This window comes from Plectropomus leopardus, chromosome 10 (assembly GCF_026936395.1).
Source record: "Plectropomus leopardus strain MGB_pleo_1.0 chromosome 10, ASM2693639v1, whole genome shotgun sequence".
In the NCBI taxonomy this organism is placed as follows: Eukaryota; Metazoa; Chordata; class Actinopteri; order Perciformes; family Serranidae; genus Plectropomus; species Plectropomus leopardus.
The window spans coordinates 14,147,530-14,160,048 of record NC_142185.1 but is presented as its reverse complement, the minus strand read 5'-3'; the positions used below and the strand labels follow the sequence as shown (position 1 = coordinate 14,160,048).

Here is a 12,519-nt window from a genome sequence, read left to right as displayed (position 1 = left end):
TTTTTTGAACATGCACAATTATGATGTTTTTGGCTGTTTTTGCAAAATTCTATGCTGTGGTGTCACTTGGCACACTATGTTATGCTGTTTTGAGGTGTTTTCAGCTGTTTTTTGGATATATCATATTTTGACATTTTTGCCATACTATAGCCTTGCTTTTTTTTGCCATTTTTTCGACATGAATTTTTATGGTGTTTTTGGGTTTTTTTTGTAAAATTATATGCTAGGGCGTGTCTTGGCATGCTATTTTATGCTGTTTTAAGGTGTTTTCAGTTGTTTTTTGGATATGTCATATTTTGCCATTTTTGCCATACTATAGCCTTGCCTCTTTTGTCATTTTTTTAACATGCATGATTATGATGTTTGTTGCCATTTTTTTAAGAATTGTATGCAATGGCGTGTCTTGGCATGTTATTTTACACTGTTTTGAGGTGTTTTCAGCTGTTTCTGGGATATGTCATATTTTGACATTTTTGCCATAGTATAGCCTTGCCTTTTTTGTCATTTTTTCAACATACATTTTTATAATGTTTTTGGTCATTTTTTAAGAATTCTATGCTATGGCTTGTCTTGGCAAGCTATTTTATGCTGTTTTGAGGTGTTTTTAGGTGTTTTTGAGACAGGTCATATTTTGACATAGTTGGCATACTATAGCCTTGCCTTTTTTGTCGTTTTTTAAACATGCACAATTATGATGTTTTTGGCTGTTTTTGCAAAATTCTATGCTATGGTGTCACTTGGCACGCTATTTCATGCTGTTTTGAGGTGTTTTCAGCTGTTTTTGGGATATGTCATATTTTGACATTTTTGCCATACTATAGCCTTGCCTTTTTTGTCTTTTTTTCAACAAACATTTTTAGAATGTTTTTGGCTATTTTTTAAGAATTTTATCTTATGGCGTGTCTTGGCCAGCTATTTTATGCATTTTTGAGGTGTTTTCAGTTGATTTTTGGTATATTTCATATTTTGACATTTTTGCCATACTATAGCCTTGCCTTTTTTGTCATTTTTTGAACATGCACAATTATGATGTTTTTGGCTGTTTTTGCAAAATTCTATGCTATGCTGTCACTTGGCACACTGTTTTATGCTGTTTTGAGGTGTTTTCAGCTGTTTTTGGGATATGTCATATTTTGACATTTTTGCTATACTATACCCTTGCCCTCTTTGTCATTTTTTCAACATGCATGATTCTGATGTTGTTGCCATTTTTCAAGAATTGTATGCTATGGCGTGTCTTGGCATGTTATTTTATATTGTTTTAAGGTGTTTTCAGCTGTTTTTGGGATATGTCATATTTTGACATTTTTGCCATATTATAGCCTTGCCTTTTTTGTCATTTTTTCAACATGTATTTTTAAGGTGTTTTTGGCATTTTTTTGTAAAATTCTATGCCGTGGTGTTACTTGGCACGCTGTTTTATACTGTTTTGAGGTGTTTTCAGCTGTTTTTGGGATATGTCATATTTTGACATTTTTGCCATACTATAGCCTTGCCTTTTTTTTTTTCATTTTTTGAACATGCACAATTATGATGTTTTTTGCTGTTTTTTCTAAAATCTATGCTATGGTGTCACTTGGCACGCTATTTTATACTGTTTTGAGGTATTTTCGGCTGTTTTTGGGATATGTCATATTTTGACATTTTTGCCATACTATAGCCTTGCCTTTTTTGTCTTTTTTTCAACAAACATTTTTAGAATGTTTTTGGCTATTTTTTAAGAATTCTATGTTATGGCGTGTCTTGGCAAGCTATTTTATGCATTTTTGAGGTGTTTTCAGTTGAGTTTTGGAATATTTCATATTTTGACATTTTTGCAATACTATAGCCTTGCCTTTTTTTTCATTTTTTGAACATGCACAATTATGATGTTTTTGGCTGTTTTTGTAAAATTCTATGCCATGGTGTCACTTGGCATGCTATTTTATGCTGTTTTGAGGTGTTTTCAGCTGTTTTTGGGATATGTCATATTTTGACATTTTTGCCATACTATAGCCTTGCTTTTTTTGTCTTTTTTTCAACAAACATTTTTAGAATGTTTTTGGCTATTTTTTAAGAATTCTATGTTATGGCGTGTCTTGGCAAGCTATTTTATGCATTTTTGAGGTGTTTTCAGTTGAGTTTTGGAATATTTCATATTTTGACATTTTTGCAATACTATAGCCTTGCCTTTTTTTTCATTTTTTGAACATGCACAATTATGATGTTTTTGGCTGTTTTTGTAAAATTCTATGCCATGGTGTCACTTGGCATGCTATTTTATGCTGTTTTGAGGTGTTTTCAGCTGTTTTTGGGATATGTCATATTTTGACATTTTTGCCTTACTATAGCCTTGCTTTTTTTGTCTTTTTTTCAACAAACATTTTTAGAATGTTTTTGGCTATTTTTTAAGAATTCTATGTTATGGCGTGTCTTGGCATGCTATTTTATGCTGTTTTGAGGTGTTTTCAGCTGTTTTTTGGACATGTCATATTTTGACATTTTTGCCATAGTATAGCCTTGCCTTTTTGTCATTTTTCCAGCATGCATTTTATGGTGTTTTGGCCGTTTTTTTGCAAAATTCTACGCTATGGCGTGTCTCGGCACGCTATTTTATGCTTTTTCCAGGTTTTTTTGGGACAGGATTTTGATATCTTTGCCATACTATAGCCTTGGTTTTTTTTCATTTTTTCAACATGCATGATTATGATGTTTTATTGCCATTTTTTAAGAATTCTATGGCACGGTGCCTTTTAACATACTATTTTATGCAGAGATTTTTTTGACAAGTCAAAATTGGATATTTTCGACATACTATACAATTGCATTTTTGGCCACTTTTTCAACATGCCAAGATATGACATTTTTGGCCTGTTTTGGCTTTTATTTACACTTAGTATACAATGACACGTCTCTACAAGCTATAATATGACGATTTCAGAAATTGTTTTGACATGACAAAATTTGACTTTTTTCAACATACTATACTATGGCCTTTCTGGCCATTTTTTTGTACATGCTAAAATACGACATTTTTGGGCCCTTTTGGCTTTTATTTCCACTTTGAACACAATGATGCGCCTTTACAAGCTATAATATGACATTTTCAGACATTTTTTTGACATGTTAAAATTTGACATTTAGGACATACTATCCTATGACATTTGTGGCCATGATATGATAAAATATGACATTTTTGGCCTCTTTTGGCTTTTCTTTCCACTTGGTTTATTATGACGTGTCTTTAGAAGTTATAATATCACATTCTCAGACATTTGTTTGACAGGTCAAAATTTTCACTTTTTTTGACATAGTATACAGTTGCCTTTTTGGCCATTTTTTCGACGTTAAAATATGACATTTTTGGACTCTTTTGGCTTTTATTTCTAAATTGTGTAAAAAATGACACGCCTTTAGAAGCTATAACATGATGTCACAGGTCCCAGAATTGGAGCCACAGTAACAATAAAGAAGTTCTACGAAATTCAGTAAGGATACAGCAGCACTGACAACATGCTCGGTTCGTCATCCAGATCGCATCTATTCAAATTTCGTCAGTGTCAGTCACATGTTTCAGTCCATATTTCCATATTTCAATTGCACAAAAATCCATAAATCCAGTTATCTAACATCTCACATTCCACGTGTACTTTCAGTATTTTACTTCAAGAAATATCCTGATATTTTCTCTCACCCTCATTTCAGTGAATCACAGCCACTATAACAAAACAGTGCAAATTACAGAAATACTCCACTGTACTAATCACATGCATTATCTATTCTGCAATTATTCTGGAACTAGGCACTGTGGAAATAACCATCACTCAGGAGAATACAAAATACTGTCGATCAAGAACCCAAAACGAATTAGTCAGCATCATCATATACTTTACCTTTAAAATGCACAAATGACAATGTTTACATTTCTCATAAACATTTATTACCGTATGACAATAAACTCTAATTATAGGAATTATTATCAACTACTTTACTTTAAAACAGTTCCTACTGTGTATCAAAGCCCAAAATAAAATATTGATTAAATAAATAAAATGTGTAGCGGCCTGCCTGCAAGACAGTACACAGGTAAAATATAAACCCATTAAACCAACACGCTGTGAGTGCTCGCTCTGCGGCCTGTGCACCTGCCAACCTCACACATCAGCTGTATTTTATAGTTTTCGAAGACAGACAGAAATACTTAAAACAATCTCAAAACATCTGAGTAACATGGAGTTACATTTTATGAAGTTGAAATTGGTAACATACACCAGCTACTGACCTATGAACTACAGAAAGGATGTAGCAGCAATGAAGACATGAAGACACAGCGTGCAAAGTTTGTCATCCAGATTGCATCTGGATTGGGAACGGGAAAAGGCCCCCCCCACATGACAAACCGGGGTGAGCCGCTTCTGCAACCAAAGTTCCACCTAGGTGCTGCTTACATTTAGTCCTTTTCTCTACATTATGTATGAAAAATAAAATACTGTGGTTGTCATGTACATTCCATCAAATAATATTAGGCTTTGTAAATAACAGAAAATTACTGTCCAGCTAATTAAATAAAAAAATGCAAAAGTGGTCAGAGTTTTGAGGTGTACCACACACTCCTCTACAAACAAAAGTGGCTCCTGACACTTGCAATTAGGAATAAAACTCAAAATGTATCCTCTTCTTTTCCAATAGCAATGTAAACTCTTATTAACATACAAAACACTTTACACATAAACCTGTGGTATATCCAAAATCTGACAGCTTATTACTAGGTAACCACATATAAATGTCCAATGTTCATAAACCCTTCAATAACAGTGAATGGGGTAGGTGAATGGCAGGTATATGGTATAATCCCCTGGCCCTCTATTTCTTGGTCATTAGTCTGAGACAGTTCATGTTCAACGTAAATCTGGGGTTCCTCAACACGTATTTCTCACTCATTTTGTCCTTCTTGTTCCTCCTCATTGACACTTTCTCTTTCAAATTCAGAATTCAGGGTCAGTTACTCTTACGTAGGTGTCATCCTGCTCAGGGTGGTTTTGTGTCTCAAAGGTAACCCTCTGCTGAGGTATGACATTTTCAGCTCTTTTCTGGATATCTGCAGCCAATACCTTGGTCATTCCTCTTCCTCATCTGATTCACTTGTGTCATGGTTCTGTGTCTGTTCAAGTGTGTTCAATGGACTTGTTGATCTTCCATTTCCCTTTTGTGACTTTGCAGGTATGTTAGTGGTTGGTGGCTCGACAGATAAGTAATTTACTTGGAGTGTGGACAGGACGGTTCCAGGCCTCAGGGCTCACCTTATAGACTGGGTTGTCCACAAGCTGGTCTCTGACAATTTAGATAATCTTTTCCCAGTAGGGCTTTAGTTTGCATGGGCCTCCTCTTTCAGAAACATTATGAACAAGGACCCTGTCTCCTGCCTGAAGAGTCGCACCTCTGTTCCTTCTGTCATAATAATGTTTACCTTTGGCACTCTACTGTTGACTGTTGGTGCTTGCAATCTTATATGCCTCAATCATTTTCTCTGCCCATTTTTCTGTGTATCCTCTTGCTGTGTTTGTTTCTTCCTCTTCTATCAACCCAAAGGGGAGATCAACAGGGAGACGTGGATGGCGACCATATAACAGATGATATGGGGAGTAGCCTGTTGACGTGCTTGGTGCAATTGTACGTATGAATGTCATGAGGCAAATGATCCTTCCAGTACTCTCTCACCAAGTTACCAAAGCATCTGTAACAGGGTTCAATTGAACCTTTCCGCAGGATTGCCTTGTGGATGGTAAGGGGAGGTCCTGGAGTACATGCAGGAGTACTGTCGGAGAGCTCCGAAAAGTTCATTTTCAAACTCTCTGCCCTGATCGTGGTGGAGTTTGGCTGGGTATCCGAACCGAGGGACAAAGTCATCAAAAATCTTGTCAGCAGCAGTTTTGCCAGCCTTGTTTCTGGTGGGGTATGCTTAGGCAAACCTGGTGAAGTGGTTGACTACTCATAACCACCACGGCTGGTCTCAAGGTGGAAGAAGTCAATACAGACAAGTTCAAGAAGTGAACTTGATGTAAGACTTCCTCCATGCTTCTCTGGAAGGCTGCTGGTGCGTTTGACAATCCGAAGGGCATCCAGACCCATTCATATAAACCCAAAGGGGTAGTGAAGGCAGTCAGGTGCCTGGAACCCTCAGCAATAAAGCCTTGGTGATAGGCTTTTCCCTGGTCTAAGATGGAAAACCAGCTGTAGCCCCCAAGAGAGTCAATCAAGTCCTGTATGTGGGTAAGTGGATGTTTGTAAGGCACTGACGCAATGACCCATCTTTTTTTTTCTCACACAAACAATAGGTGCAGCATATGGTGACTGAGACTTCACAAGCCATCCTTTGACTAACAACTCCTGGATGTACTCTTTTACTTCCCTGTACAACGGCTTGGGAATAGAAGCATAAGCTTTCTGAACGGGGATGTCATCCTTGAGCCTAACTGACATCTGGAGGGAAGGGATACACCCATTGTCGCTGCTGTCACAAGCAAACACTGCAGACTCTTCATCAAAGCACCACCCAAACTGAGCCTTGACTCAGTTGGGGTGGTGCTAGGAGGGGTGACATTGTTAACATCAGCCCTGACCGTGGTAACCTGGGATGTCTCAACCCATTGTGTCTCTGTCTTTCCCATCTCAATGACTTTGGCTGTGTGCTGGATGGAGCCCAAGGCGGTTCTCTTTGGGAGGATGGTGTTCTGTTTAGTGTGGTTGGAAATGGGCATAGTGATAAGAGGCCACCTGCTACTGATTTCCAAGATACCCTCTCCGACACTCAGCTGTTGTAAGGTCATATTCTCCTCTGAGGGTTCATACAGGACAACAGGATCGGACATGTCAAACATTGGTGGTACTCTGCACTGCACATGCATCGTTTTTCCCGCTGGTATGCTCACATCCTCTTTACCCACTCTGATTGTGGACATGCTGTAGTTCGGTTTCTTTTGGATTTGAATGTAGTTAACCATAGCTTCTGCTTGTTCTTCTTTCACGCCAAGTGGTTTACGTAGGAGTAACCTAGTAACCATACCCTGTGCATCAGCCAAGGATTCTTGTCCATCAATCATTGCTTGGAGGACATTAGCCCCTACTAGCAGCTGAGGGAGGTGGGTGGGACTGGAACTGTGGAACGCCCTCAGCAGAGACCGACTCCTGTTTACCTGCTGCCTGGCTCTCTTTAGACAGCCAACTGCTCGATGTCCTGGTTCACCACACACAAAACAATGGTTACAGTTCTCTGAGCCCTGGTTCAAACAGTTAGTACAACTTGGTACTTTACCTGTCCTTGTGAGAGAGGGCGGGCCCGGTGTGGGAGGAGGCACTCGGTTAGGAATAGGCGTTGCAGAGGGGTGTGACGGTGGCTGGCCTGGTGTTTGGACAGGTGGAACCCTTGAGTGGGCTGCTTGTATCACTGCTGTTTGGTGGCCCATTAAAGCAGCAACCACGTTTGTCAAAGTCTCTACTTGAGCGCTGGGTTGTTCAATTGTCTGATGTTCTTTCAGGTTTGCAGCTTGGTCACCACCATCCACCCAAACACTATGTGTATGGGTTGCTTTTTGTCTGGACTGACCGCATACACCTTAAATTCCATACGCTGGAGGAGACGAAGGTCTTTTAAGGAAACCATTTTCTTTGCGTCAACTTTTCTTAGACGTGGAGGCTGAGGTGGTGCAGACTCACCTAGGCTGTGGTGTGTGCTGTGCTAGCCATGTCTTTGTAGTGTTGCTGCTTCTTGCCTAGCTCTTCGTGTATTACTTGGAGCTCGACTACACTTCGTGTGGTAGTGTCTATACTAAGGTTTGTGTGCTGTGGTGTTGGATGAACTGTGATGGCTGTTGTTGGAAGACTAGTCATGTGTTTGGTATTTGACGTGTCATCGTTATCATGTTTGAGTGTAGTGTGATCAACTATCTTGACTGGCATGGCTGTGAATGTCTCATGTTCCTGTGTTATCCCATTTGTGATGATAGCTGTATCAAGTTTGAATAGGTTGAATGATACCATTTACTACATCGTTCTGCATTAACAGTTGACCCATACCTCAATCCTCAGATCTAAGTAAGGTATCAGACTGCATATAGCTTATGATATAGTCACAACACAACCTTCTTCATCAGTAGACTCCAAATCTTCTGCACCATGTCCGTCAGTTGCGATGTCCCTAGCAAGCCGGTAGACTTCGGCACCTGTGAGCTTGTACAAGTTCTGTTTGATGTTTCATGTGAGCTCTTTGCGTGCTATCAACATGACGTGCGTTGGTCTGATAAAACAGCAGTGCAGTTCCCTTGGAAGAATGAGGACCCTCCACTGGCTCCGATCTCCCCTCGTGATCAGCAACCAGCTGTCGTCCTGTCGCTGCAGTCACGCCGCTTCGTCTTGGCCTCGTGGTTCTGGTAGTTCTGGATCTGCTCCCCCCGATGATTCAGATGGAGAGAGATCAGGGATGAGCCCCCACAATTTGTTTCGAGTCCCAGAATTGGAGCCACAGTAACAATAAAGAATTTCTGTGAAATACAGAAAGGATGCAGCAGCAATGAAGACGCAGCGGGCTCAGTTCTTCATCCAGATCGCATATATTCAAATTTCATCACAAAATATTCAAAATGAAACATTTTCCTGAAGTGTCAGTCACATGCTTCAGTCCATATTTCAAGTGCACAAAAATCCATAAATCCAGATATCTAACAACTCACATTCCATGTGTACTTTCAGTATTTTACTTCAAGAAACATCCTGTTATTTTCTATCACCCTCATTTTAGTCAATCACAGCCACTATAACAAAACGGTGCAAGTTACAGAAATACTCCACTGTACTAATCACATGCACCATCTATTCTGCAATTATTCTGGAATTAGGCACTGTGGAAATAACCATCACTTGGGAGAATACAAAACACTGTCAGTCTAGAACCCATAAGGAATTACTCAGCATCAACATATACTTTACCTTTAAAATGCACAATTGATAATGTTAACATTTCCATAAACATTTATTACTGTATGACTGTATAAACTCTTCTAAAACAATGAGGGAATTATCAACTACTTTACTTGAAAACAGCTCCAACTGTGTGTCAGAGCCCAAAATAAAATGTTAATTAAATTCACAAAAAGCGTAAAGGAGCGTCCTGCCTGCAAGACAATACGCAGGTAAATAAACCCATTATCCCAAGGCGCTGTGACTACTCGCAACGGCCGTATTTACATAAGTTCGAAGTTCGACAGAAATACTTAAAAAAATCTCAAAACATCTCAATAACACTTGTAAACGTGGAGTTACATTTTATGACGTTGATATTCGTAACTTACACCAGCTACTGACCTGTGAAATACAGAAAGGATGCAGCAGCAATGAAAACACGGCGTGCAGGGTTCGTCATCCAGCTTGCATCTGGAGTGTGGACGGAAGGTCCCCCCCACATGACAAACCGGTATGCACCGCTCCCGCAATCAAAGTTCCACCTAGGTGTTACTTACATTGAGTCCCTTTCTCCACATTATCTATGAAAAATAAAATACTGTTGTTGTCACGTACATTTCCTCAAATAATATTAGGCTTTGTAAATAACGGAATATTACTGTCCAGCTTAATTAAAAAACAAAACAAAACAAAAAAAAAGCAAAAGTGGTCACATAGTTTTGAGGTGCACCCAAAGGGTTTTTTTTAAACAATGTTCATGCCACTTATATCAAACCTTATTATGATTACTTATGTCAGTTTATGACAATTTCTTTTTTATATTACTTTTTTTTCATCAAACTATGCTATGACTTTTTTAACATTATTTTAATGGCATGCAATACTATGGCTTTTTCATCACATTTTTCATAGCATACTGTTCAATTACTTTTTACATCACATTTTTATTGACATACACAGACTATACTATGATGTTTTAATCTCATTTTTTGACATGTTTTAGTGCATACTAAGGTATGTTTTTTTTTTTATCACATATGTTTGGCATACTATTCTTGACTTTTTGGAGTCAGTTAGGCAGTTTATTACATGTTTTACTATGACTTTTTTAGATTTTTTTTGTGGCTTACTAGACCATGTCTTATATGTCACATTTTTATTAACATAGTTTGATATCATCTTATCACATTTTAATGACAGACTGTACTATGACCTTTTTTTCATCACTTTTTTTTCATCTTACTATACTGTTAATTTTTTATCACGTTTTAAGGACACTGTATTATAACTTTTTTTTTATATCACATTTTTATGGCAGTTGGTTGCTAACAATTGGCTAAATGTGACTATAGAACATCATCATGCCCGACCACTCAAAATAAGGTGTTACAGCATTGCACGTTAAATCATTCAGAGTTTAGTTTGTTTTTATCTTAATGTTACCTTTTTCTCCTATCATAAATCATAAAAGTGGTGATAATTTGCAAAGATTAACTTCTTGAACACAAATTGATAGACTTTTTGACGAAGGAATCAGGGCAATGTTATCTTCCGCATTGGCCTACAGAAAAACATAATTCCTGGTGCACTCTATGGAGGCCAAGTTTGGAGATGGGTGTGGTGGTGGTGGGGGGGGGACCAGGACCAGAGCAGTGGCCTTTATCCCACCCTCCCCATGCTAAGAAGTCTCCTCCCTTCAAAGCCGTGGCCTTATCCCTCTATCTCCTCTCACTCTTTCCTCTAAGTTCCTGGTAAACTGGCCACCAGCTGTGTGCAGCTGCTTTGCGGGGCCTGACGCCATCTTGCAAACCCCTGCGGCCTGCTGTGAGAATTTCATCCTTGTAAGCTCACTTCCTGGGTTCAAAGTTCACTGATAAAGTACTGGGATGTCATGTGTTAATTATCTTTATTGCAAACCATGTTTATCTGTCTGCAGCAGTAGATTGCAGAAGAATTAAGGCTTTGCCCTCCAGCAGTGTACCAAATGTGCAGGAATACACACAAAGTCCAGAGCTGACACAAAGAGGGTCTTATATGTACACATGTACGCTGCCGGGAGCACTAAGCTGTCACAATATTGCCTCTGCGGCTTGCATGTGCATGTGCACACATACACAGATAGATGGATGTTGGTCACCAGCTTTGTAATGCTTGTGCTCTCTATGGAACAGAAGCACACACCAACTCTTCAATCATTTTATTACCAAAGTAGTGGAGTGATATCATCACAGCACACACACGAACACACACACACACACACACACACAGACACACATGTCCTGGGACTGCAGTGCTCAGGCTGCTACTGTCACTTTAACAAATGGTGCCATCAAAAAGGGAAGTGGAGCTATCAACACAGCATCCTCACTAGGGATAGAAAGTACAGGTATGTGTGTATTTTTGATCAAGCTAGACCCTAGGTAAAACTACAGTCACCAAGGTGTCTCAAGTATTATGAAATGTGTTTGTACACCACAAGTTCATCAGAAGTTTAAAATCACCCTCTGGATTTTTGCATGCCAACACTAGATTAACAAGATGTTTCTGTATGTCTTGCTGTTTTTCAGTGTTTTTAGAACAAACCATTTCACATTTTGAATGTGGTTTTCCCACATCTTTACTCATGTGGGCACATGACAACACAGAAGAGGTACAGAGTGCTGTGAAGCTACACAAGCCAGGCAAATCATTGATCCCATTAAATGAAGTCACCGTATTCATAGTATTAGCCCAAATTTTTGGTTTCATCTGTTGACATAGGTAGGAAATCTAAAAAAACCCAAAACAAAATAACAACAATAAAAAAAGCTAAGAATGAACTTTCCCACATAACTTCTTCAACCCACACTGCATGTTAAAGGGTTAGCTTTAAAAATAAGCAAAGCTGTAGAATCACAAAAAAAAATTCATATTTTTTTTACCCCAATATTTTATGTGACTCCAAGTTGACTTGTCTCATCAATAACCCTAACCTTGTGCCTTTGATTTTAGGGCATGCTATCAGTAGAGTTGGATAGCATGTTCAGTCAGTTGACCACTTCTTCTTTGTTTTATATTCAATACTCATGAATGTGATTGCATTTTGTTTTTCTTTAAAAAGTTCTACAGAGTGACCTCTCAGAACTTTGTCATTAAATTATGAGTTACCACAAACTCTGACAAACCTACTCTGGAGCACAGCCCAGAGCCCTATATGAAGATCAGAGTGACTGTAATGATACCTGAAGAGTGCTATTACCACTCTGTCTGTTAATGTTAATGGCTGAAGCCAGAGCTATAGAGCTGCTGGTCTTGCCTGCTGTTGACACCACTGTCCATACCAGAGAGAATTGATTTTCCATGAAAGCTGAGTGATGTGGAGGGACTGCTGGCCCTCTGATGTCAGCACTCTGTCATCTCTCTCTCTCTCTCTCTTTCTCTACATCATCTCTGTCACTCTCTATTTCCCCATCTTCTTCCCTCCCTCACCCTACTTTTCAGGCTCAGTTTCTTTTCAGTTCAGTGTCTTTTCCTCGCTCTTCACCTCTCTGCCCTCTGTCCTCACTCCCCAGCTTTGCCTCTCCTCGCCTCCCTCCTACGCTCCTC

General features: G+C 39.0%; 1 protein-coding gene across 2 annotated transcripts; it reads right to left on the bottom strand.

The window, feature by feature from the left end:
• Positions 1 to 3,183: 3,183 nt before the first annotated feature.
• Positions 3,184 to 9,446, bottom strand: LOC121949540 (uncharacterized). Of its 2 annotated transcripts, XM_088083091.1 has the most exons (3): positions 9,337 to 9,446; positions 7,292 to 8,516; positions 3,184 to 7,213 (listed from the first exon to the last, which is right to left on the bottom strand). In XM_088083091.1, the coding sequence occupies exons 2-3, from the start codon at positions 7,440 to 7,442 to the stop codon at positions 6,381 to 6,383; spliced, it is 984 nt and encodes a 327-aa protein (XP_087939217.1). In that variant the 5' UTR covers positions 7,443 to 8,516; positions 9,337 to 9,446; the 3' UTR covers positions 3,184 to 6,380. The 2 variants fall into 2 exon arrangements, with proteins under 2 accessions (XP_087939217.1, XP_042351188.2); XM_042495254.2 differs by having other exon boundaries at positions 3,897 to 8,516.
• Positions 9,447 to 12,519: the final 3,073 nt, after the last annotated feature.

Excerpts from the sequence above, each read along its gene's own strand:
- LOC121949540 (XM_042495254.2), bottom strand. The coding sequence starts at position 7,442 with ATGGGCCACCAAACAGCAGTGATACAAGCAGCCCACTCAAGGGTTCCA.